The 25524-nt window shown below is 41.8% G+C and overlaps 1 protein-coding gene across 3 annotated transcripts in view; it reads right to left on the bottom strand.

The window, feature by feature from the left end:
* Positions 1–5656: 5656 nt before the first annotated feature.
* The window catches only part of LOC149314635 (xylosyl- and glucuronyltransferase LARGE2s-like), a 68094-nt gene continuing 48226 nt past the window's right edge, over positions 5657–25524 (bottom strand). For all 3 annotated transcript variants that reach the window (XM_089521518.1, XM_089521517.1, XM_089521519.1), the window contains 10 exons: positions 23752–23923; positions 23311–23415; positions 18656–18768; positions 18338–18463; positions 18027–18173; positions 14043–14206; positions 12551–12829; positions 11873–12019; positions 10692–10887; positions 5657–10577 (listed from right to left, as the gene is read on the bottom strand). In XM_089521518.1, coding sequence (XP_089377644.1) covers positions 10380–10577; positions 10692–10887; positions 11873–12019; positions 12551–12829; positions 14043–14206; positions 18027–18173; positions 18338–18463; positions 18656–18768; positions 23311–23415; positions 23752–23923 — 1647 coding nt within the window. In that variant the 3' untranslated portion in view covers positions 5657–10379. The remainder of the gene's footprint in view (positions 10578–10691; positions 10888–11872; positions 12020–12550; positions 12830–14042; positions 14207–18026; positions 18174–18337; positions 18464–18655; positions 18769–23310; positions 23416–23751; positions 23924–25524) is intronic.

Raw genomic sequence — 25524 nt, 5'->3', positions numbered from 1 at the left:
TGCTGTGTACTTATAATTTTTTAACACAGATTTTGCTTATGGTTTTAATCATTCTGCTGTTTTTGTTCGAAAATTTCTTGGTGTGGGTTTTCAAAAGTTGTCATGTTTAAACTGTGAGATCTGCAAATCTTTTAACAGGAGAATTACAGTTCTGTTACTTGACTCTACTATTTCATGTGCTTAAAGCAAAAAGAAAAACAACAGCAGCATTATTAACTCTTTATTCTATAGCAATACATTGCATTAATGTAATGAGCAAATCATCTTGAAGGAATTCAGATTTGCTTCTGGGTAGCACAGCTTGTCTATCTCCTGCTGCAAATTGTCATAATAGTTTCATACTGTAAAAATTCTGATGGTGGACATCAAACGGGTGAGTGAAGTAGCCAATTTTGTACATTTGAATATAGTCAGCCAACATTTTCAAGTTACTCCAGTTGGTGGTGACACTCATATTCTAAGCCATGGTAGTATTGACCTCAGCATCATCAAGCCATAAGTAAGCAGATCTCTTCTTTTAACCTCACTAGGGATGGTAATTGCATGCTTTCATTAGTCTGTGTTGAAGAACTATGTATCTTTATGCACTTTATTTATATACTCATCTGAACTTTCTTCATTCCAAACGTATTTTATTGAGCCTCTTGATTTGCTTTCTTAACCACCATTCTTGTCTTGCAAGGATTTTTCCAGCTCCAAACACTGAGTTATGCTCAATGTTTTTAAAGTCCTACAACTGATCTCTCTCTCTCTCTCTCTATCTATCTTTTTTTTTTTAACCTGTTAATGAAGTGTAAGAATGATTCTTGTTGAACAGCACTGGCCCTTATAATGAAAAAGTCAAAGTCTTACCATAAATTGGCGGTGCTTTGCAGTGAAGTTGTATGTCTAAGAACCAGGTATAATCAGTAAATAGAACCAGAAGGTAATCTGTTGTACACATTGAAAACTGCTGAATTTTCTCTCATTACAGCAGCACAGAGAGAAAAATAAGGGCCCACAATTTAATAGTTCTGTCTGTCTTGTGACCTGCCAAGTGAGATGCAGCCCACTAGATGCATGAGAAGCATTCTGGTGGTGCTGCCTGTCAGAGAATGTAAAAAGGCCCTGGAAGCAATACAGTATATCTGATGAATTGTACTAAGCTTAATGGGTCACAAGGTGTGCAGTTCTAGATGAAGATCCTTTTAAGGGCAAAGGGATACATCACAGAAGACCTCACACTTTGGACCAGAGGTGGATGATCATCTGCAAAGAAGCCACTGGTACCCTGGAGGCTGAATCAGTTGTGTTGGTCACTCTAAGAGATTTCTAATGAGTTTTCTCATTAGACATTCCAGTGAACCATCCCTTCCCTCCTTACATCTCAACCAAGTACTATCTTGGTGTTCCTTTTCCTGTGCTCTTGGGTGCACAGTTTTGTTTAGGATACCAGGTGTTCATGAATCCAGAGAGCTTATTGTGTAAAGTGAACTGGCTGCAACACTTCACTCCATGGTTAACATGAGAAAGCTGACCAAAACAGCTGAATTCTTCCCTCTTGTCACAATAAACCATGTACATTCAGAATGGAGTAAGATGCACTAAACAGTGGGAGAGACAAAAACTCAGTGTGATTGCTCTTTGGGGGAGGTGGGGGGAGACTATCCGAGTTCAGGGCTGGCTCATCCATATAAGTTAACTAGGCAGCCACCAACAGCGGCAAAATTTAGGGACAGCAGGGCGGCTTTTTTTGTATATTTTTTTGGCTTTTTGACTAATTCTCAATACTATGACGCGAGATTGGAACCTACGTTTTATGTCATGTTTAGCTTTAACAAACAAAACAGCAGAAATCAATAGGTGAAAATAATTATGAGGGGCAACAGGGGGTGCCAAAATATTTCTCACCTACAGTAGCCAAATACCTAGTCAGCCTGCCTGAGTTTATCCTGTAGTTTGCCCTAAGAAGAGCACCTTTTGATCTGAAACATTTTGAAATAAAAACAAAGAAATATTAAAGGAGGGGCAACGTCTAGAAGGGAGCTTATTCCTGTCACTCTCACTTCCTAGAATCATAGAATTGTAGAGTTGGAAGAGACCACAAGGGCCATCCAGGATGTAGTTCATCTGGTCCTGGAAACTTATATTCATTTAGGTTAACCAGGTATTCCTGTACTATCTCTTTACTTACTTTGTGTTGAATTTCCCCTCTTCTGTCCTCTGCTCCATTATCCTCGGGTTGAGCACCTTTTTCCTTTTCTGAGAACACTGAGGCAAAGAAGGTATTGAGTAATTCTGCCCTTTCTCTGTACCCTGTTAACATTTTGCCATCTTCTCCAGGCAGTGGCCCTACCATTTCCTCCTTCTTCCTTTTGCTCTGGACATATCGAAAAAAGCCCTTTTTATTGTTCTTAACCTCTCTAGCAAGCCTGAGTTCATTCTGTGCTTTAGCTTTTCTGACTTTACCCCTACTCATGCTATCTATTTGATTGAATTCCTTTCAATCAAATAGCTAGCACAGAGGTAGGCAAGCTTTTTGAGCTGGGGGCTGGGTTGCTGTCCCTCAGACAACTGGGGGGCCGAAGCCAAAAATTAAATAATTAAATAGGTTTGTTTTTTTTTAAAAAAAAAATTAATTAAATAAATAAACCAGGCCAAATGTAGGACAAACTTTTCAAATGGAGGATTTTTAAAAAATAAAAATAAATGGAGGACACACCAAAAAAATTGCTGATTTTTTTAAAAATGTTAATATAAATGCATGTTTCGGAGGCTTCTATAGACAATTGCCCCCCTTGCCCACCACTTGCTCCCCTTGCCTGCTGCTTGCCCCCCCTTGCCTGCCTCCTCCTGATAGGCCAAAGGCCCCATGCCCTCACACGAGAGGCCAAAGGCTCCGGCGGCAATCTGCAGCAGGACCAGGTGGGGGCCGGTCCCAAGGCCTTGCCGGGCCGCATCCGGCCTGCAGGCCACAGGTTGCCTACCCCTGAGCTAGCACGTGTAGGGGTAAAGTCAAAATAAAAAGTGATGGGAGTGCATCAATTAATTGAACTCAGGATAGTTTGTTCAGGCAAGTTTCCCAGTTGTTGAAAACCTGCTTTGGAATAATTCCTTTTTATCTAAAAATTTTTCTCTTCTTTGCCTTTAGCCTCCTGTGACTAGTAGCATCAGTAATAAAGCTCTGCTGAGCTTGCAGATTGCAGTGGTCATCCAGCATGTTGGACTGAATACACGGTTCCGAAGAGAGGCAAAGCTGTATAATACCCAGACTAACATTTTATGACTCTTTAATAATGGTTGTGGCTCTCCTATATTCTCCTGTCCTTTGTGGGGAATCTCTGCCAGCTAGAAATAAGGAGGGAATGGGGGAAGGACAGTCAGCGGCTAGGCTATTCTCATTTGTCTTAGTATCATATAGATGGAATATTGTTACTGGATTTCATTAAAGAATGTAGGGCAAAGAATAAAATAAATATAGAAGCTCCTTTTATACTCTGGAGATGGATAAATATGTTGTTTGCTGACTAGGAAATTCCTGGTGTATAATGCACTGTAGTTGGTATCCAGGTTTATTTTCTTTTCTTTTACCTAGAGTTGTCAAAATATGGAGGATTTTGTGAATCAGAGTAATAAGATAAAGGCTGCCTTGTTTGATAATCAATTGCCATTGCAGTTGATTTTATTAGAGTCACCAGTACCTCACGAAGTGCAAGATAACATTTGCAAAAATAACTGGGTTTATGTGTCAGTGGAGGAATCTGCCAGAGAAATCTTTAGTGCTATGAAGTGACAAGGTTTTGTGCTTCAGGGCTGAATCTTGGCTAGTTGCTTATAATCAGTCACTTCTTTGTCTTCCTCCGCCTTACTTCTTTTGATATTTTGTATTGGCTTCTTTATAACATATCCTGTAAGTGAATGGACTCTCATCTGAACAGGTTGAAGGTGATAGTGAATCTTGGAATTGGTTGTGCATATTTGACAATGTGACAAGGAGCTTTGTACTGCTCTCCAGTGTAAGAACTGAAAGAATGCATTGTGTGGGTGACCCATGTGGGCCACTGGAATTTTTCAGCATTCAATTGGGAAAGTGAAGCAAGCATTTATTAATTATGTCCTGTCAAGTCAGCTTTAACTTATGGCAGACGTATGAATAAAGGCCCAGTTATTAACAACCCTTCTTAGGTGTTGGCCAATTCAGAGCCATGGTTTTCTAGACTGCGTCACTCCACCTGTAATGCAGTTTTCTCTTTTAATACTGCCTTCACCTTTACCAAGTATTATCATTTTTTCCAATGAATCATGACATCACATCATGTATCCAAAGTAGTCTGCCCTTCCTTTACATGGGGGATTCATTCCAGATTCCCCCCCCCCCCCCAATGCTCGAGCCCCATTACTCCATGGGCGCGTGACCCATTATGCCTTGTGGAACGTGCTATTCCTTTTCCCAGTGTGGGCGCACTGTATGATAGACTCAGTTTAGTCATTTTGGCTTCTAGGGAGAATTCAGGCTTGATTTGTTCTAGGATTCGTTTATTAGCTTTTGGGAAATAGATAGTATCCATAGAACTCTCCAGCATCACATCGCAAATGAGTTTTTGTCTTTTCCCTGTCAGCTTTCTCCACTGTCTGGCTTTCTCCTCTATATATAGAAACTGAAAATACTATGCAATAGATGATCCAGACTTTGGTATTCAGTGATATTTCTTTGTACTTGAGGATCTTATTAGTTTCCTCATAGCTGCCCCCCCCCCTTCCAAGTATTAGTCCTCTGCTGATTTCTTGACTACAATCTTCTTTTTGATTGATTAAGCCAATATTTAACAACCTAAGAATTTATCATCATTGCTCTTTAAAATGGCATGAATCTTTTGTGGAAAAAAATTATTTGTAACCCTGCTTGTGTTCTTTCTCCCTCAATTTTCCTCAGTACTTATTCCAAATCATTACTATTCCTTGCAAGTATGGTGTCTTCTGCATATCTTAAACTGCTGTTTTTTCTTCCATATTTTTACATCTCCTTCCTTGGAGTCTTAACTTCTGTGTGATATGTTCTGCATATAAATTAAACATATAGGGAGATAAATTGTACCCCTGTCAACTGAAAGTCATTCTGTTTTTCCATATTCTGTCCTAGCAGTGTCCTCTTGTCCAGAGTTTAGGGACAATCAGACATCCTGCAAGCATTGCCAATCTGTCTTTTGAATGCAAATTATGTGTTAGAAAGTCGTGGTAGCACAAGTGCCAGATCTATGGTGCCTCTAGAGACAATTGCCATTTTCCTCCCCATTTTTAACCCAACACTGTGTATCCTCTATTTACTTTTATTATTTGTATCCTACTTCTTTGAAGACATAAAGCAACTCTTTGTCACTCCTTAAATCCCCCCTAGAACAGGGGTAGGCAACTTTTGAGCACCTGGGGGCCATTCTGCAACTGTTTACCATTTGGGAAATCAAAAAGAATTAGGAGTCATTGGTTGTAACTGGAATGGCTCTGCATGCGACCCATAGGTGTATTTTACCTACCCTAGACTGGGAACACAAGGCATTCCCATAACCACTTTATCCTTTCTCTCTCCTCTAAAGTTTCTGTTTCAATGTTTGCCCTAAATCAGTCCCAACACTTGGGTTTGAAAATTATGTTCTGTATTGTATTTACTACCTTAATCCTCCACAGCAAAACTAGACTACACATACAAGCACAAGAAGAAAATCCCACTGTTCAGTCTGGATTATGGTAAGCACAAAGTCTAGTTTTTATTTTCGGAAGAGAGGCCAACAGAGCTTTGTACAAAGTTTTTAGTATGTTGTAAATCCCTGGGCTCCTACTAATCAGGTTGCAGACAAAACATTAAACCTGAAGGGCCTAAAATGGGAAGGGGGGAGAGGTTTGCAATGGCCTTCCTGATGTTCTGGGACTAAAATGCCCATTTCCCTGACCATGCCTGATGAGATTCAGAGACCAGCATCTGGAGAATCACAGATTCACCATACTTGACCAAAACATAACTGCAATATCTCAGTGCCTCCACCCCTGCCGTGTCTGCCTACTACACAGGAAATGAATCGAAATCTTGTTCAGTTTGTTCTGTTGTGCAGGTGTTGGAAGTATTCTTTGTGTGACTGAGAATAAACTAGAAGTGTTTCTCAGGCTATCTGATGTGGAAGGCTGACAATCACCCCCCCCCCCCACACACACACACACACAAGATTAGTACTATGTTTGTGCCCATTGGCTACAGTTGTTTTTCTTTCCTACAAACTCTACGGGGACCAGCAGCTGATGGCTGATAAAGTGACACCAGTTTGTAGTCCACCACTCTGAGTGGCCCTGGAGTACAACAAACATGCTAGTTAGCTGTTGCTTTTTGTATCAATCTTGGCAGCATTTGCAAATGACTGTATTTTAATTACAATTACACCCCATTTCAATTACTGTTTTAGGGAAATTACTATTATTGACATCAGCATTTATCATGTCAGCATTTGCCCCCAGCTTTCCCTGGGCACCCTTTGTAAGTTAGCTAGACGATCCTTAGAGAGAGTGTGCTGATTCTGCTGTCCTTCTACAACAGTAAGCATCATATCATTATTTCACCCCACCTAGTCTACAGCTGCACACCTACATTATCACAGCCCTAGCCAAGGCACTGTCAGTTGGATCACAGTGAAAGAAGGATCCTGGCTCCAAGAATCATGTCCTGCAGCAAGAATCAGAAATTTTTTTTAGTTACTGCTGGTTTTCCAATCTTTAGATTGAAGAAAGCAAAGGGTGCTTGAGTTTGACCCTTTACTTAATACACCAGGGAAAAATCCAATTTGTGCCAATTTATATTATGAACAGGCCAGAAGAAATCAAAGCAAGACCAAGAACTGGACATCACAGGTAATGTTACATTTGAAAACTGTCAGTTTGGCTGTAACTGAACTAGCAAATCCCGAATACTCTGCATACCTCACTTATGCTGTCAAGTGCAAATTATGTTTTTGATGTTACAGTATACTCATTTGTGGCTCATTTTGTAGCTCCATTCCATTTTGCAGCAGCAGAAGAAAGTGCTGTTGGTGACTTAGCAACTACCCTTCTGTTTTTAACAGTGGATGTCATGCTGCTGCCAGTATATTTGTAATAATTGGAATAGGGCTCCATGGAGTAAACTGCATGATAAGAGGGTCCTGCCCTAACAAGAATCTCACTGCCTTTGTCTTTAGGGCAATGCATACTGATGTACTGAGTCACAGCCACCAGTCCCCCACCTCCTCCTCCTGATGTATCAGATAAACTCAACTATAGTTAAACTGTCTCTGCCTTCTTAATTCCCATATAATTTGTAAGGCATTCTTTAAATGAATTGGATATTACATGATTTTCACAGATAAACATCTTGTGAATGGTATGTGGATGCATGACTTTGAAAATTTGGCTAGGTGGGGTTTTTTGGTTGTTAAGGCTTTTTTTTATTTTGTTTTGTTTTAATAGCCTGGTGCTCATGGTGATTTTCAGTCTCTTTGCTGCCTTCTTTCTGTAGCCTTCCAGTCCCTTGTGGGTTTGGTACATTGTGTCTAGATTTAGTCTTATCAAAATGGAAAGAAAAGGGGGAGGGGTCCAGAATAAAATATCAATTTGTATTTATTTAACATTTTACTAAATAAATCAATAAAATCTCTTGTCTTTGTAGTGACATTTCTGATCAGTACTCCTTGTGTGTATGTTGTAATTTTGTGTTAATGTGTACATGTTGTAATGCTGTTTTAAAGCCTAACAAAAGGCAGAGCTAAAGAACCTGAGACTAGCCTGAAGGCTGTGTTACATACTATGAGGCAGCCCTTATGTGCATGGACCCAGTTCAGAGCTGAAGACTTGTATTTAGAGCTGGGTTTTAAGCTAACTTTATGAAAGCAATGGGGGGGAGGGGGAACAGCTTGCTTTTTTTAAAAAAAAAATGATATTGAAGCTAAAGATTCAAGAGCTCAGCTTCCCCTCCTGCATACATGCCGGCTGTACTCCCAATCTTCTTTCCACTTGAAGGAAGCAGCCTTGACCTGATTTTGAACAGGTTTAATATAAGCAGATCTAGTTTGGCCCTAAGAACTTAACAGAACAAACTGCATAAGACTCCGGGAATAATTTCATGCATCTGGAACAAGCTGTATTTTAATACTTTTCACATCTGTCAGCTATTGCTCTAGTTACTGCTCCCTCTCGGATCTCATTTGCACTAGCTTCCACTGCCCACCTGCTCAGAGCTTGACACTGCTAACGTGTCAACTGAGGAAGGCAGAACATTTCCACAGTGAGATCTGAGCACATCATTTCATAGAGCTGTGCCTGTGGGGAAAAAAGCAAACACCTCACCTATTATCAGTAGAAATGAGGAAAGCATGGCCTTTCTCAGTAATGTATCTGAATTGGTCACTTTGGATAATAACCACATAACTGTAAAAGAGGCTTGAAAAACAATCTCTAAAAACTTTAATTTCTTTCTTTTTTTTTTAAAGGGAGGCAACATTTATACACATTCTTTACAATATCCCATTTACAGCAGCCTACCTTGTCTTGGGACAGAAAAAATTCAGTCCCATACTTTGGTAGCTCTTGCATAATGCCAGGAGATCAAAGGAGAAACCAGACTCTAGCAGCAGGAGGCCCTGGAGATACTCCAGGTCTAAAGAGATAACCGGAAACCAATGAAAAACCTAAAACAACCCCAAATCATTTACTCCATAGGAAAATCACTTTAAATTATATAAATAGCAAGTGAGGAAGTGCTTGCATATTATGCCCACCTCCCCCTGCTCCAGTGTTTGATAACTATGAACCAAGACTGGGCTGATGCTGCTCCCAGCGCAGGCATCCAGCTGCAGCATTAATAGCATGGCAATACATCCTTAAATGACAGATCTACATTCTCACCTTCTAATAGGTGAGGGGGGAAAGCCCCTTTCACAAGCAGGTTCTCACTGATTAGCGCATGCCACTGCCTTTAACCCTGATGCAGGAAGGTGGTGTGGCGCTCAAATGTGTAGTGCTTGGCACTGGTATTAAAACAGAGGAGAATGTGAGGAACCATTATGAAGAAGGCAGCATGACAAGGCCATTATCCAGCTCCTAAGAAGAGATAATCAGAGTAGTAGATCAGAGAACTACACATCTTCCTATTTCTTCCCAGGGAAGGGGAAAGAATTTCCCAGGCAATGATGTGCAATGTCAAGATTACACCTGAGCTATTAGCCATAACAGCTTAATCAAATCTCCACATTAAGACAGTATATCTGTGCATTTTGATGGCTGGGTACAGAAAGGAGGAAGCAAAGCTGTCACTAAAACACCTTTCTCACAAGCTTTTCAAGGGCACTTGGTAATTAGCCAAAGTTGGGGGAAAATACATCATTCTTACCTGTAGCCATGGTTTTATCTAGACTTAGCTTTTTCCCCATGCAGGAAGAAAATGTTTGTGAAGGAACATTTAGGTCTCCAGATAGAGCATGATAGTGTCACACCACACCAATCCTTTCCAATTAATATGCCAAATCAAAGAAATATAATGCATACACATAGTCTCTTTTGAATTGGAATAGTGATAGAACAATATTCAGAGGCCCCCATTTCTGCTATTAGAAAAATAACTGATTTTTTTACAATACACTTAATTAATTCTATAATTTAGTCTTAGTTGTCTTCTGATTCATTTTAAAGAAATGACAATAACGAGGGGAAAGGGGCAAATGTGGAAATAATGTTAAGATATGCCATGCTGGATCAGAACAAACCTCTCTCTAGCCTAGCATTCTGTTCAGTGGCCAACTGGATGCCTAGGGGAAATCAACAGGCAGCATGTGAGCGTCCTCTCACATATGCTCCCCAGCAAGCAATATACAGGAGTATCTCTGATGCTGTAGGTAAAATTTAGACATCATGACTAGCAGCCTCTGATAACACTTTCTGAAATATGCAACTACAGAGACAAGAATAGAGAATTTGGAGGAATAGTAAAACAGAGTGAAAAGTAGTCATTGGACCAATATGGAAAGGCAACATATTAGAAAGTATGGATCTCTGTGTCCATTAAAGAATTATGAGTCCCCTTTCTTGACCAAGTGTCAGGAATGGTGGGGATCCATGTCCAACATCTCATAGTGCACTTTCCCCTGAATTTGGAAGCAATCTGCAAAAGCTAACAAATGCAGACAAAGGTAATTATTTCAATTTAGTTGGAGAGCAGAATTTGGATCTGTTTGCCATTTATTATGCATAACCATGAGAAGTGGGTGCTTCCTCTGAACTGGCCACACCACCAGCCTAGCACTGGGAGGGAGACTTTGGTGCAGGTTTGGATCGCTCCTGGAAGACCCTTGTCCTTTGTGCAGAAAGTCCTTTGGTGTCCAAGTTGCTTTTCACAATTTTTTCTCAGCAGTGAGGTACTTGAGTGCAGCAGCACCATACTTCCGTGACAAGTCCTGATGGAACTCTTCTCTCAGGGTCTTCAAGCAGTCCCGGTAGCTGGAACTCCGGCGGAATTTGGAGATGTCGAAACTAGGTGCATGAGGCATGTGGATCATGAAGGCATTGGGCAGGACCAGAAGTTCATATTCCTGCAACAACAAAGGAAGTTGCTGATAGGTTCTGCTTGTTTGAAAGCCATTCCCTCTACCTTTTCTTGGGTCAGGAAAGCCAAACCCAGTAGAAAATTCTAGCAGCACACTCACCTGGGCATCAAGCTCCATTATGTGGGACACTTTGTTCCAGCCAAAGCCTACAAATCTCTGGTCATACAGGGGGCAGTCATGCCTTACTACAACATAAGGCTCAAAGTGTGGCTGCCACTCCACTTGATATGGCACTGTGGCAGTCCGCCACTTGGCATAGTCTGTTGGTGCATGGCCCTGTGGCCAAACATGGTACCTGGAGACAAAGACATGGAGATTGTAAAAAAAAAAAATCAGAGATAATATTTCTGTCTCCAGATGATCACTGTGCAGAGAACTGAACAGGTTTTTTTAAAAAAAACCAACTTCAGATTAATCAGTTTATTTTTGTTGATTCTCTCCAGAGAATCATTTTACAGGACTGTTACAAGATACTACACTAAAGTGAAATAATTACTCTCTCCTAGTTTTGTGTTCCGTATTCACAATCAATAGTTTTCTGTTACTGAGTATTTGTCTCCTACTCTCAAGCAGACCATGGCAGAATATTTCCTCCACCAATATCCCTATGGATGTATATAACTGGCCTAGGTAAACTGAGTACATAGCAATAGCATTTACATTTCTGTTCTGCTTATAGTGAACTTAGCATTCTCTAAGCCAATTGCCCCCAACAAGCTGGGTACTCATTTGCCACCCTACAAAGGATAGAAGGCTGAGTCAGCCTTGGAGTCCTGGGATCAATCTCACAACTTTATGGCATTTAATCACTGCACCACCAGGGTACATTTTGTGGTTAAGTGGTAATTTGATCTCGAGACTCTCTGATCCTTGTCTAATATTCTATATTATGCTGGCTGCTGTTATCAGCCCATCAGACCCATTCCTTCCTACAAGCATGCAGATTTGAGTAAGAGAAACCTGGCTTCATGTTTTCCTTCTTACCATCTGGGTCTTAGCATCCCATCTACAAAACTGATGCAAAGCCAGTATCTCTGATGTGTGACCTAAGGGGGAGAGGAGTTTGGGGATGGGCCAAAACAAAGGCATGGCCAAAGGCAGGCCAAGAGAAGGAGCAACAACATGATGTAGGAGAGTTAAGAGAAGAAACAAGGCTTCGAGAAAGGGTTGCTAAAATGTTTTAAGATACCTATCTGCAGCCTGATCCATGTGCATGCTGTCCTTTGGTTCCAGACTACTTTCAGCTGCTGACAGTGGAATTTTTATGGCACTTCACTTACCTGAAAGTATAGAGGGAGCCCATGTCCAGCATGGAGACCAGCTCTGCTTTGGATTTGGGAAAGGTCAGGCGGTAATGCAGAGTCTCAAATGCAGGCACAATGAATGCAGCCTTCCTTTGGGGCAGTTCCAGCTGCACAATGGAGGTCCTGTGGCACAAAGAGAATGGTAGCTCGTTTGATGTTAGCAATCTCTTGAAATCCCCCAGCTAGCCCTCCTCCCCCTCCTCTGTGAATTCTGTTTCATACTGACATGCTGTTTGGTCTGAGGTTAATGTTGGAAAGGTTCCTGGTGATCCTGTCCCTTCTATGTAAGATGATAAGTCTACAACTAAACACAGGTTTGGAAAGGCCAAGCCATGGGCAAGGGGAATTAGAGGATATAAATTATCCAATAACCAAGATCACATTGGAGGGTAAAACTAACACCACCATAAAAATAGAACCACAAAGCAAATGCTGCACCAGCACTTGTAGGACTTTCTCCTCCTTTCAATCCTTTGCCGCATTGAAAACTTATTCTGGAGTGTTCCCCAGCTCTCTGGGATAGATTTTTAAAGTACATGGGTTGACTTTGTTAGAAAAAAAGCCAGGCTAACTCACTGTATTTCATGCCATAAGGAGATATGTCTCCCCTGCCCCCAGTGGGGAAGTTCCTGGGCCTCAAAATAAGAAACATACCTGAGGTAATCATAAAGGCCATACATAGGCAGGAAGTCAATATCGGTCAGGAAAACATGGGACGTCTGGGCATTCTTCAATGCTACATTGCGCAAGAAGTTAACTGGGTAAAACTGCCCTTCTTTGTATACAATGTGATAAGCAATGTTCCTGCGGTTACTCAGCACCTCCGAGGCCTGGGCATAACGCAGGAACTGCTGGGCCTCTGCATCAGACATATACAATGCCAGGCTAATTGGACCGGTCCAGTGTTTGCAAATGGCCTCTAGCATCTGTAATCTGCAGATCAAGGAGACAGATCAAGAGCACAATATAGTCTCAACAAAGAACAGCAGCAGTAAGAAAATTTTATGTAGTTAAGGCACCCAGGCTTGAAGGAGTGTCTAGCATTCCATTTTATCCATGTCCCCAAGCCCTCCAAAGTAGTGTGGCTGATATCCTGCCACTCCTCAATATGCATTTCCCCTTTACTCCCCCCCCCCCAGCAGCTTTTCCAGAATTTTTCTAGCCCTATTATTATAAACAAAGGCTATAATATCAGCAATGTGTTACCACAGTTGTACCTAACCGAGGAAATCAGCTTAATGCTGCTCCTTCTTCCCCAGGAGCTGGAGGACAACTGTCCCATGCCCAGGGACATTCCTGCAACTGATGATGGCTGTAAGTATGACACTGAGCCACAAAGCCTTCCAGCTGCTATTGCACACCAAGGGTTATGCCAACAGATATCAGTGAGAAGATTCTAGCCATAAGGGTCCTGTGATATGCGTCTGTTTTCTTGGCTTGTAAAATTTAAAATATTACACTTTGTATTTAAAAAGTACTAGTTAGCTGATTTTAGTCTTTGGTAACATTTCTAATATTTCTCAGCAGCTCCGAGTGCTAGAAACTTGTTCTTTACAATAATGTTTTTAAAAATAGAATTAGAAACTGTAGGGGAAATGTACATACTCTTAGAGTGTGTGCCATACAACTTTGTCATACAAGTTATCAGAGGGCTCCCAGGGCCCTGCTCTCAAGTAGTGAGACAGCTATTCAGGCAGCACATCTGAGATTACAATAGCAAGGACATTTCTGTACCGCTTGTCAGTGCATTTAAGCACTCCCTAACTGGTTTACAAAATATAAGCTAATTGCCCCCAACAAGCTAGGTACTCATTTTAATGATCTACAAAGGATGCCAGAATGAGTTGACCTTGGAGCCCTGGGATTGAACTCACAATTTTGTGGCTGTGAATGGCTGCATTACAGGCATTTAACCACTGTACCACCAGGGCAAGATTATCATGCAAGAGCAACAAATATGGAATTTTTATTCCAGAACATGGGCGATATGCTTATGGGATTTTCTGCCTCATCTGCCTAAATGACTTGGTTGTCCTTGGTATTATGCAACTTGACTTGGGACTGATACTGACAGCCTAATGATAAAGGTCTTGCTCCTGAGCAAAGGAGGTTATGGCAGAATACACATCCTTTCCCCATCTGATACCTGTCCATGGACAGCTGAGCTATGAGAGTGACATCAGTTGCATCAGGTGAGGCCGGAAAGTCATACTGGAGAAAGAAGAGATGCACACGGTGCTGAATAAGGCTCTGCCTCCGAAAATCATAGCAAGGATCATCTTCATCCAGTTCCTCTAGAGCCTGCTGGAGCTAAAATTTTCACAGAAGTGTTAGTGTTAGAGAGGAGAAAATATGTAAAGCTAAGGAGGTAAATTGATGGAGAGTAAAAGCAAACCACGGTATATCTTTAAGATATGGAACTGTCTGGAAGCTGGGAAAAGATCTGGACAGAAAAAAATAATAACACCAAGCAACTAAAATTAAGCCTCTAATTGAAATAAGCATGTATTGTTCTCAGTAGAACATGTTATTTATTTATTTATTTATTTATTTATTTATTTATTTATTTATTTATTTAGGTCATTCATTCCAAGGTAGGAACTGGGGGAGGACAAGTGCCACAGAGACAGAAGGGCAAGCTAGGCCAGTCCTACCATTTGGCAGAGGCAGCTACCTGAAATTTTAGATGTTATAAGCATGTAGGAAATTGTAACAAAATTTAGTACTGTTGCATTTTTAATGCCAAGATGGGGAAAACATGGGTTTGGGAAATTTTCTGCCTCAGATGGCAAAATAACTTGGCTGACTTGGGCACAAAGGCTACCAGCATAACGTGAGCCACATTAGCTGTTCTGCCTCGGGCAGCTAAATATCCTGGGCTACCCCAGGGAACAAGAACGTGAAGTCACCACCAATGGGGAACTAATAAGGAAAGTGCCCTGTCATCACTTAGTCAAGTTCTGTGCAAAAGATTTTATGGGTATCATTTCCAAAACTTAGAACTGGCAAAGCTTTCAGTAATCAGAGATTGTTAGATTTTCTGTCAGAATACAAATTGCCTTTTAACATTAGTTGTGGATACACTTCCTTTACATTTATTCTTGTATAATAGAATGATACATCTATAACTATATGTATATACATAGAAGAAAAACAAGGCAAAATGAATCATTTGAATATGAAAGCATATTCCAGAGTTTGGTTTTAAACCAACAACCACCAAGTAGTAACAATAATATCCTTAACTCTTACTATAAAGTCCTCCTGATTCAAAACTTGGCAATTTAGAAGAATGACAGAAGCATTTCTCTCCCCCTACCCCATCTGTGCTTCTTAAAGGGCTTCTCCCTTTCTGTCAAGAATTACACCACCTATTATTACCTCCTGGAATGTAGATATATGTTAGTCTTTACTTTTCCAACTGTCTCAAGCACTACTTGATAAAATTAGACAATATGGCATGCATGGTTTTTTTAAGGATAAAGGTCTGCTGGGGATGCTTTGATTTGGATTTCCTGCATGGCAGGGGGTTGGACTGGATGGCCCGTTTGGTCTCTTCCAACTCTATGATTCTATGATTATGCAAAAATGGAGTCCACTAAGGCCACCTTCTCCTTGAATGAACTTCTTGAATGAAATTTAGTGTGGCACATGTCATCCCATTCTAAAGCAAAAGAAAAGAGCCTGAACAAGTGATAGGTTCCACTTGCTGCCTGCCTGCATGAAAAGTTTGGCACACAGAGCAATGTTGTTTTCTGCTGCTCCAGAGAATAGGACCCAGAACAATGGATGCAAGCTACAAGAAAGAGTGGACCTTATCACACTGGGTTTTTTGAGCTCAGAACTAGGGTCAGTGCGAATTGAGTGATGCAGATTCACGTTAGAACGTTCATGTATTTTCACACCTGGTTGCTTTCAATGGGAGCCCCTTGTGTCCTCCTTCCGTGAGGCTTCCGAACTGAATCCTTCCTGGCTCCTCATTTTGGCGAGTGTGCTAAATAAGTGGATTGGCGGGATTCGCATTGATGATCAGTTTGAACTCACTGCAGATTGGTCTGGTGTGGAATTCCAATCTGCCGGTGCTCCTGAACACCATCGCAAGACCCCTGGGTTGCAAATCTCCCATGATGCCCTGCTGCAATTTGCCCCATTTCTTTCCGGTTTCAGGGCAACCAGGACTCCTTTGGAGCTCTGTCCCTGCTTCCCTCTCCTTCCTCGCTGCAACTTCTTGCGGAGCAGCCTGCCCAGTGAGCGTTCTCTCCCTCCCACCCTGCCTCTCTCTCTCTCTCTCTCTCGCACACACACACATATCCCCAAAGGGATCCCCCGTGTCAGAGCCCCCATCCATTTCATCCTCATCTACATCTATCCTCCTGACAGAGCACTCTGTTTTCTCACCAAACTACAAATCTTTGTTGGTGGTGGTAGTGATGTGTGCATCTGTGTGTGTCCCTTTGTAGCAGTTGCCTTCTCTTAGGTTGCATCCACACTGGGGAAATAATCCAATTTAACTGCAGTTTAACTATCCTGGCTCAGTGCTATGGAATTCTGGGAACTGCAGTGTCCTGAGACATTGAGCCTTCTTTGCCAGAGAGCTCTGGTGCCTCAGCAAACTAATAACTTAAATTATTATTACTATTATTATTTTAAAATAACTTATTATTATTTTAAAAATAAAGTATTATTATTATGGGAGTTGGAGTTTGTTGTGGGGTCCTTGGCTCGAGGCTATGGAATTCTGGGAGTTCCATCTCTCCCTCCAGCCTCATGTTTCTTTCCCTTCACATCTGTCATCTGGATTGAAATCTACCTTCCATCCCTTTCCAGTTTCATGTGAATGCTAGCCTCTGCATCTGCACTGGGGAAATAATCCGGTTTGACTTCACTTTAACTGTCCTGGCTCAGTGCTATGGAATTCTGGGAACTGTAGTGTCCTGAGACATTGAGCCTTCTCTGCCAGAGAGCTCTCGTGCCTCAGCAAACTAATAACTTAAATTATTATAAAGGAGGCTGGAGGGAGAGATGGAACTCCCAGAATTCCATAGCCTTGAGCCAAGGACCCCACAACAAACTCCAACTCCCATAATAATACTTTATTTTTAAAATAATAATAATAATTTATTATTTTAAAATAAATTATTATTATTATTATTATTATTATTATTATTATTATTATGTTATTAGTTTGCTGAGGCACCAGAGCTCTCTGGCAAAGAAGGCTCAATGTCTCAGGACACTGCAGTTCCCAGAATTCCATAGTACTGAGCCAGGATAGTTAAACTGGAGTTAAACTGGATTATTTCCCCAGTGTGGATGCAACCTAAGAGAAGGCAACTGCTATGAAGGGAAGAAGAGATGTAGATGAAGAGAATGACAGGAAAATAGATGTAGATGTGGATGAAATGGATCGGGGTTCTGACATGGAGGACCCTTTGAATTTGGCTGCCAGGGATGGGAAAATAGAAGGGAGGAAGAAAAGTGCAGCTGTCATTCCTGAGAAAGTGGAGGGGAAATAGCTGTCATTCCCGTGAAAGTGAAGCCAGGATCCCTTCTTCACCCTGTAAGTGCAAAGGTTCAGGATGCCTTCAGGGCCCCACTGAGCATGGGCAAGGGTCCCAATTCGAATCGTTGAATCCCCATGGTATGCACCGGTGTGGAAATACAATTTGCACTCACTCCGCTTTCCCTGAATCCGCATCACGTGACTTGGATTCGATTTCCCCTCAGTTCGGAAGGGTAACGGAAGGGCAACCAGGTGTGATAAAACAGTCACGTTATAACGTCAATCCGCATCATTCGACCCACACTCACCCCTGATCTTAGCTCCAATAACCTCAGTGTGATAAAGTCCAGTGAGAGCTGTTTGACAGTGGAACATATTCCCTTGGAGAGTGATGGAGTCTCATCCTTTGGAGGTATTTAAACGGAAGCTGTATAGCCATCTGTCAGGGATGTTTTGATTGTGAGTTCCTGCATGGCAGGGGGGTTGGACTGGATGGCCCTTGTGATCTCTTCCAACTCTATGATTCTATTATTCATATGATTCGATGACAAGGGCCAGCTCAATCAACTGGACGTCTGTAAGGGCTCTCCAGTTCAAGCATGGAAGGCAGGCAGGCAAAACTCTCACCTGACCACTGGGCAGGCTGGCACAGCTAAAGAGCTCTCTACGCAGCAAGTTGCCATCATACTCTAAGAAAGTCAAGTAGAGGTTCCGGAAGAACTCCACGTGCTTGTTCTTCACTCGCAACTTCTTGGGAGAGTTCCAGTGAATTACCTGAGAAAATCAAGTTAAAACATAAGGCCTGTTAACAGAGGCCATCCAAATCAGCAAAAAACACTCCCCTAGACCCCACCCTGCCTTGGCTTGAATGCCTCCATTACCCTGGGGAAGGTTGCAAAGGATATCCATGAAACCCCAGCCAAGAAGGACATGCCTACCTTCAGATCAGATACCTCTGTGTAGCACTGCTCTGAACGGGTGTGATCAGAAAGCTGGACATTCCAGAAGCAAGGGAGCCTGTACACTAGTGTGGGACTTCGTTTGATCACCGCATTAAAGATGTCCTGGAAGAGAGACTGCAGTTTGCATTCTGGAAAAGGAGAAAGCCCCAGGGTAAAAGCAAGTGACAAGCTGGGGAGACACAAAATGGTGCATCTTACATGGCAATATCCATCCTCAGCACAAGATGAATAAAAAAGACATATTAGGGGCTTAGTTGGAAAGGGTAGCAAAGCATGCAATACTCAGACACTTGCCTGGTCTGCCAGTGAGGTGGACAGCATGCTCATGAGCTCCCGTTCTGCCGTCAGCCGCCACATCTGCTCCCAGCCAAGTCGACGAAGGCGCTCCAGCAACAGAAGAATAACTCCTAAGGAGGAGAGAAGTATATTTGCACACCCAGAGCCAGGTGGGTCAGCTGTGGGGTTGGAGTCAGACCCTGCTGCATCAGCACTATGTAGTGTTCTCCATATTTAGTGTCTATCAGGAAGTGGAAGACAGCTCTATGATTAAGGATCTAGGAAACTGAGCAGAAGAATATTTCCTGTTAGTAGCTCTTAAACAAAGATTCTGTATATTTACCAGCTGCCTTGTGAACAACACTGAGTGTGAGTGAGGGATTGCTGCCCTGAGTATGGAAAATGGGGAGAAGTTCATTCCTGACCTTTTCCTGTGCTTCAGTGAGACCCTGAAGCAGAGAGAGAGGCTCATGAGATAAGAACCCATTGCTTTGAAATTATTGGGGTACCGTAATTACAATCTTTGACTGGCTCTGAAGATCAGTCCAAAATTTATGGACTCCAGCAGCTCTTTTAGCTATATCCACTGGTGGCTACATGGGATTCTAGCTGTTGTGTACAGGGTGCAGCTCACTATTCATTTATTGGGAATGACCTATGACAGTAAATATTATGAACTAATAAAATTGCTCTAGGAAAATACATCCAAGTCACAAAACACACCCACTGTGATTTGCTCTTGCAAGTTCTCATTTGAGCAGGATATGCTCCCTGGCCCCTCTTCTCATTTTAAGATGGATAAAGACCAGTTGGAGTGGGTTCAGAGAAGGGCAACAAAGATAAGAGGCACAGAGAACTAAATATATGAGGAGAGGTTGAAGTTGCTGGACATGTCCAGTTTAGTAAAGAGAAAACCAAGGGGTGATATAATCACACTCTGAATACCTCAAGGGCTGTCACAACGAAAAGGGTGTGGGTTGTTCTGTGCTGCGTTAAAGGGCAGAACTAATGGTTTTAAATTACAGGAGTAGATTTTGATTGAACATTAGAAGTAACTTCTTGATAATGAGAGTAGTTTGGCAATGGAAGCAATAACAGAAAGATAGTGAGGTGTTCTCTGGATGTCTTCAAAAAGAGGCTAGACAGCTAACTGCTGGGCATACTTTAGCTGGAAATCCTGCAATAGTTAGGGGTTTGGACTCAATGGTCCATGAAGCCCCTTCCAACTGTATGATTCTATGAGCTATCTCCTTTCTCACTGCTTCCTATATTGCATCATTAGGGACCAGCCAAGGCTGGGAGAAGCAACATTCTATGTAAGAAGCATAATGATAATGTTGTTACTTTTAAAGAACATCACATTTCTCCCATAAAAAGTAACACTTACAGACATACTTTAGTTAACAAATCCAGACAAAGCAACTCATTTTTACAAAGTCTAGGGAAAGGCCAAAGCTGCTTTTGCACAAACAGGATTCCTCAAAGCTAGGGTGTGGACTCTCCTTTTCCTCTCCATGACTGTCCTCTTAACCCAAATGTGAGGAAAGAACAGGCCCCCAATGGTCAAAAAACATTTTTTTGCATTTTCCCCCATGGAGGGTCATTTTGCTTTTTGAAAACAAACCTCTGGAGAGGCATCTTTGTCATGTTTTCCTCCCCCATGGTCATTATAAGTGACCCCCCCCCCCCCGATCATCTCTTGTTACAAAAAAGGCCAATCTCGGGCCTAAAGTGGCTTAGAATGTGTGTGAAAAATGTGGTGAAAATGTCTCACACTCCCTAGAGAGCATTTAGGAGCAAAAACTGCCCTCCAAAGTCTTGAGTGGGGTATGTGTGTGTATGTGCCATTTATTACCCACCAATAATTGCCCACCCCATCCCAACTCTATAATTCTACATGTCCATTCACACATATGTTTCCAAAAGCTTAGAAAATATACTTTTCTGGACAACACCCTGAATTCTGAAGGCAGCAGAGAATCCAAAAGGAGTAATTTGGCCAAGTTTTGAAATTTCCAGCAAACAGGCAAAATTCATGCTGTCAAGCTCTTTCCTATATACATGGTCCTAGACATGTCAAAAAGGAATGATGAATTCACAGAGCAGTGCCTCCTTCTCTGGGTTTCTGTGAAGCCCATCCCTCATGAAACAAGGAAGTGCCCCCCTCTGAAAAACACACCACAGGCTACTGAATGCATGGAGCAAGAATCTTGCTATGACAAACCTTTGCAATTGAGTGCAGTAGGCTAATTCTCAGTATAGCAATGAAATTCTATTGCAGACAGAAAGGAGCTAATTCCCACCTCCAGGGGGAGCCTACCTCACATGCAGAACTATGGATTAGATTAGAACAAGCAGTCCTGGAACAGCTATCAGGTGAGGCCATGAAATCCTTCCAACTTGTCAAGACGACCAACAGCAACATGTGTCTGGGGGGTCAATATCTATGAAGATTATTGCACATACCTTATCCCATCTTTTTCCCAATAGGATACATGTGCATTGTCCTTGAGAAAAAGATGCGTGGTAAGCCCGGGTTGCATACAGGCTGCAATACAGGAGAATGTGGTAAGACCTGTCTTTGAAGTTAAATGCACATTGGAAAAAAAGACAGGATAAGGTGCATGTAATAATCTCCTATGTCAGAGAAATGGTTGGGCTTTAGTCATAAAAATAAATTCAGGATCTCTCAGCCTAGCACCATTGTTGTTAACCCATGTATGCAGAATGTGTGTAATCAGTCACAGGCACATATGAGAATGGACTGTAAGTAGCAAGGACCAGAGGCACATGGATGGCCAAAAAGAGAAAGTATGAGAGTTTTCCAGAAGTACCAAGCAGATGGGGATTTGCCTCCTCCCACTTCACTGTGACATTTGCAACATACCTGAAGGCTCTTAGTGAACCTTTTCCCTAAGTAAATAGGAATGGGCAGGAAGCAGATCTCATCTTTCCATACCCAAGGAACTCACTGTGGAGTTTTAGGTTCACCACAAGGGAACTCAAACTAAGAAGAGTATGCCTGAATTCAAGGAACTGACAACCATTCACTCCCTGTATATGTCTTGTGAACTCTAGTTTTTAGGTGGGGTGAGAAGCTATGGATCTCTAACAGAGAAGGGACAACAACTTCCCTAAACTACAGCTCCTATGATTCTTGGTAGGAAGGAGAGAACAATGACAGTTAAAGTGCTGTAAAGCCAGTTCTGTTCAACTTGTATGCAGAATGTATTATACGAAAAGCAGGCTTGAACAGAGAAGAAGGAGTGAAAATAGGGGGAAAGAAAATCAACAATCTAAGATATGCAAACAACACAATACTACTAGCAGAAAACATCACAGACCTGGAGCAACTACTAAGGAAGATCAAGGAAGAAAGTGCAAAGGCAGGCTTATTGTTGAACATAAAAAAAAAAGTTAATGACCATGGAGAATTTATACAAATTCAAACTAGACAATGAGGAAACAAAAATAGTAAGAGTTCTCATACCTAGGATCAAACATTGATCAGAGGGGGAAATGCAGTCAAGAAATCATAAGACAACTAAGAATGGGGAGGGAAGCTATGAAAGAACTAGAAAACATCCTAAAATGTAAACATAAACAACTGAGCACAAAAGTCAGAATTGTACAAACCATTGTATTTATTCCCTATTACAATGTATGGATGCAAGAGCTGGACAGTCGAGAAAGAAGATAGGAAGAAAATCAATTCATTTGAACTGTGGTGCTGGAGAAGACTGCTGAACTATGAACAGCCAAGAAGTCAAACAAATGGGTGCTAGAACAGATCAAACCAAAACTCCTTCTGGAAGCCAAGATGACAAAACTTAGGTTGTCGTACTTTGGACACATCACAGAAGGCATGACTCATTGGAAAAAAACAATAATGTTGGCAAGATGGAGGGAAGCAGAAAGGCCACATGCTAGATGGATGGAGTTTATTAAGGAAGTCACAGGTATCAATTTGCAGAAATTGAGCAGAGCAGTGGAGGACCAGAATCTTAGAGATATCTCATCTACAGGGTCACTATAGGTCGAGGTCGACTTGAGGGTGGATAACAACAACAAAAAGCCACCATATAATCTTGCAAGTATCTGCTGATGTAAAACCAGCATATAATCAAAGGCAACCTATAGGCTACCTAGTCCACCCACCCCACTCAATGCAAGAAATTCAGAATTAGACCATCTCCAGCAGGTGGCTCTCCAGCCTATCCCAGAAGACTTCCAGAAAGCCTGCCATCAATGGTACCATATCATTGAAACAGTTCTCCTAATATTCAAGTAAAATCTACCTTACTAGAAGTTAAGCCTTATTATTAGACATTAAGGTTGCGTCCTCTGGGGCAATAGAGACAAAGTGTTTTTCCTCTTCTCAATTACAGCCCTTCAGATATTTTAAGACTATTGTGTCCCTTCTCAGTATTCTTCAAGGCTAAGCATACCATGTTCCTTCAAGCTTGCCTCCTATGTCCTTGCCCTTATTTTCTATGTGCCTAAAGTGTTTGCCAACACCTACCCTGTTAATTTTACACTCATTTTCTTCATTTGCAAACTCAACACCTGAGTTACTTTAGGGGCAGGGGCTTGCTTAATCCAAACTCCAAGCTGTCACACCCTGGAAACTCACACCTACATGCACACAGCAGTTATGGAATGTTGGAGCATACCTGTATTGAAGCCACGTCCCAATGCTGGCCATGGTTTGTGGTTCTTCCAGAGGTTCCCTAGATACCAGTCACTTTGGTTTTCCACCAATCCAATCACCTGCTTGTCTGGATTAAGAGAAATGTTAAATGAGACCAAATCCAGCTTGTAGACTTTGCCCATTCTCAGGACAGATCCTCAGCTAAGCACCCTGGAACCCAGCTATCTGAGTCCTGGACAACAACAGATTCATGAAGGAAACCGGTGGTAAAGCATGCTTCCTATTGCATGTATATCTGCAAAGATGCAAAGTTATCTGCAAAGAAGTAAAAGATTAGAAAAGAACTCCATACATAAATCAGAAAAGAAGTCCATACAGCATCAAGGGCTAGCAAACTTGCTAAAATCATCAGCCAAAAAGACTATTGAGCATCCCTCCCAGGGTCTAAATCCCTAAAACTCACCTGAGAACTTCCCAAAGACAGCCCACAGTTCAGCAATGTCAGTGGCAAAGGTGATGTCTGTGTCCAGGACAATGACCTTGGAAAGGTTGGAAGGAAGAGCTTTGGTGAGTGTCAGCTTCATCAGCCCATATATTCCTGAGTAGTGCTTGTTTGGGATCCAGGAAATGTCTGTCTGCAAAAAGGGAACATTTCTTAAGTTGAAAAGCAGGAATTGGGTCAGTTACAGAGGAGGCATGCAGTCACATTACAAGTACATTACAACATCTCAGGCTTGGCCAGATAGATCACCAACAACGGTCCTCCCTGGCATCGCATCGGGAGGCATGGAGACGCACTTGTTAAGGAAAAAGCAACATGGGATATACAGTGAAAGAAATAAAACATGTATGTGAGAGTCAGGATGACTCAGCAAAAGCAATTAGGAGCCACACAGATGTAAAAGGTAATGTAATTAACAAGTCCTAAATGCCAAGGACAGAAATGTAAAGTGGATAATTGAACACACCTGAGAATTGTTAAGTGGTCAAGGCTGAGATGATGAAATCATTAATTGTGGGTTGAACCAAGAGAACCAATGAGAGTGGATGTACACGCCCACTGGGTGGAAACAGACAACAGTGGGTGGTATTTTGCAATGACTATAATAATGGCTATGAATCCCAATGTATTTTGTGTGTAGTAGTGGGTAGTAGTGAGGAGTTGTATTGGATAGTTTTGGAGCTGTATATAGTAGAATAAAGTAGATCTTTTATATAAGACTACTGAGTTGTCTGGTGTCTTGGGTGAAGATACAAGAACCAGCTGGATCCTGAAGAAGTGTGAAGACTTCTGTGGAAGCAAGAGTGAGAAGGCTTGGAGAGTTTGTCAGGGTCTTCAGCCTATTCTCTGTAACTCTGCTGCTTTAGAGCAAAGCTTTAACCACTGGCCAAAACTGGTCAGCGCCGGTGCGTAACAAGGTGGTGAGTTCGAGCCAGAGGTGAAGAGCTACAACTCCCATCATCCCTGACAGCACTATCCACGATGCTGCAGCCTTCTTCAAAAGCTCACGCCAAATGAGCCTCGAAGAGAAACGACAACGCAGAAAGAACCGCAACCTGGAAACATCACCCAAGGAGACTTTCTGCTGTGCTTTCTGCAACTGGACCTGTTTATCCCGAATTGGCTTTTTTAGTCACCAACTCGCTTGTACATATATTATATATACTGTATACTGTGTGTGTGTGTGTGTGTGTATTAGTGTCACATCTACTCATTATTTCTAAAACTTTGTTTGTGTGGAAACAATGGGGGTAATTTTGGTCATTTTTCATGTGCTAAAGTATACTTTAAAAAAATAAAGGTAATGAAAAAGTAACAAGTCACTCTTTAAATGACAAGTAAAGGTGGGAGGAAGGAGGCAGGCAACAAATCACTTTCAAAAAGTAAATGTTCCTGGTTCTCATCAATTCACTGTAGCCTGCACACAGATGCAATTCCATACTGTTTATTATTTCTGTGAGGCAAGTATATATGTCTGAAAAAGCAGATATCCAAAAATATCAGTAACCAATAGGTCACTGCTAGCACATTTTAAGAGGTGTTATCCTTGTCCATACATTCTGGCAAAATTTCAAGGCGTGCACCAATATCTGAGGGTTTAGAGACCTACAATGTTCCTTCTCCCCATCCCTAACCCATCTTTCTCACCATTTTCTCAAGTGCTTGGAGAGAGAAAGGATTTCACAGAGACTGGTTTGGAGGCACCTTCAAACAAGCATGCTTCGGTAGCTTCTA

This window comes from Sceloporus occidentalis, unplaced genomic scaffold, assembly GCF_023333645.1.
Source record: "Sceloporus occidentalis isolate IW3139 unplaced genomic scaffold, rSceOcc1.0.p SCAF_4, whole genome shotgun sequence".
In the NCBI taxonomy this organism is placed as follows: Eukaryota; Metazoa; Chordata; class Lepidosauria; order Squamata; family Phrynosomatidae; genus Sceloporus; species Sceloporus occidentalis.
This window is presented reverse-complemented; position numbering and strand designations above follow the sequence as displayed.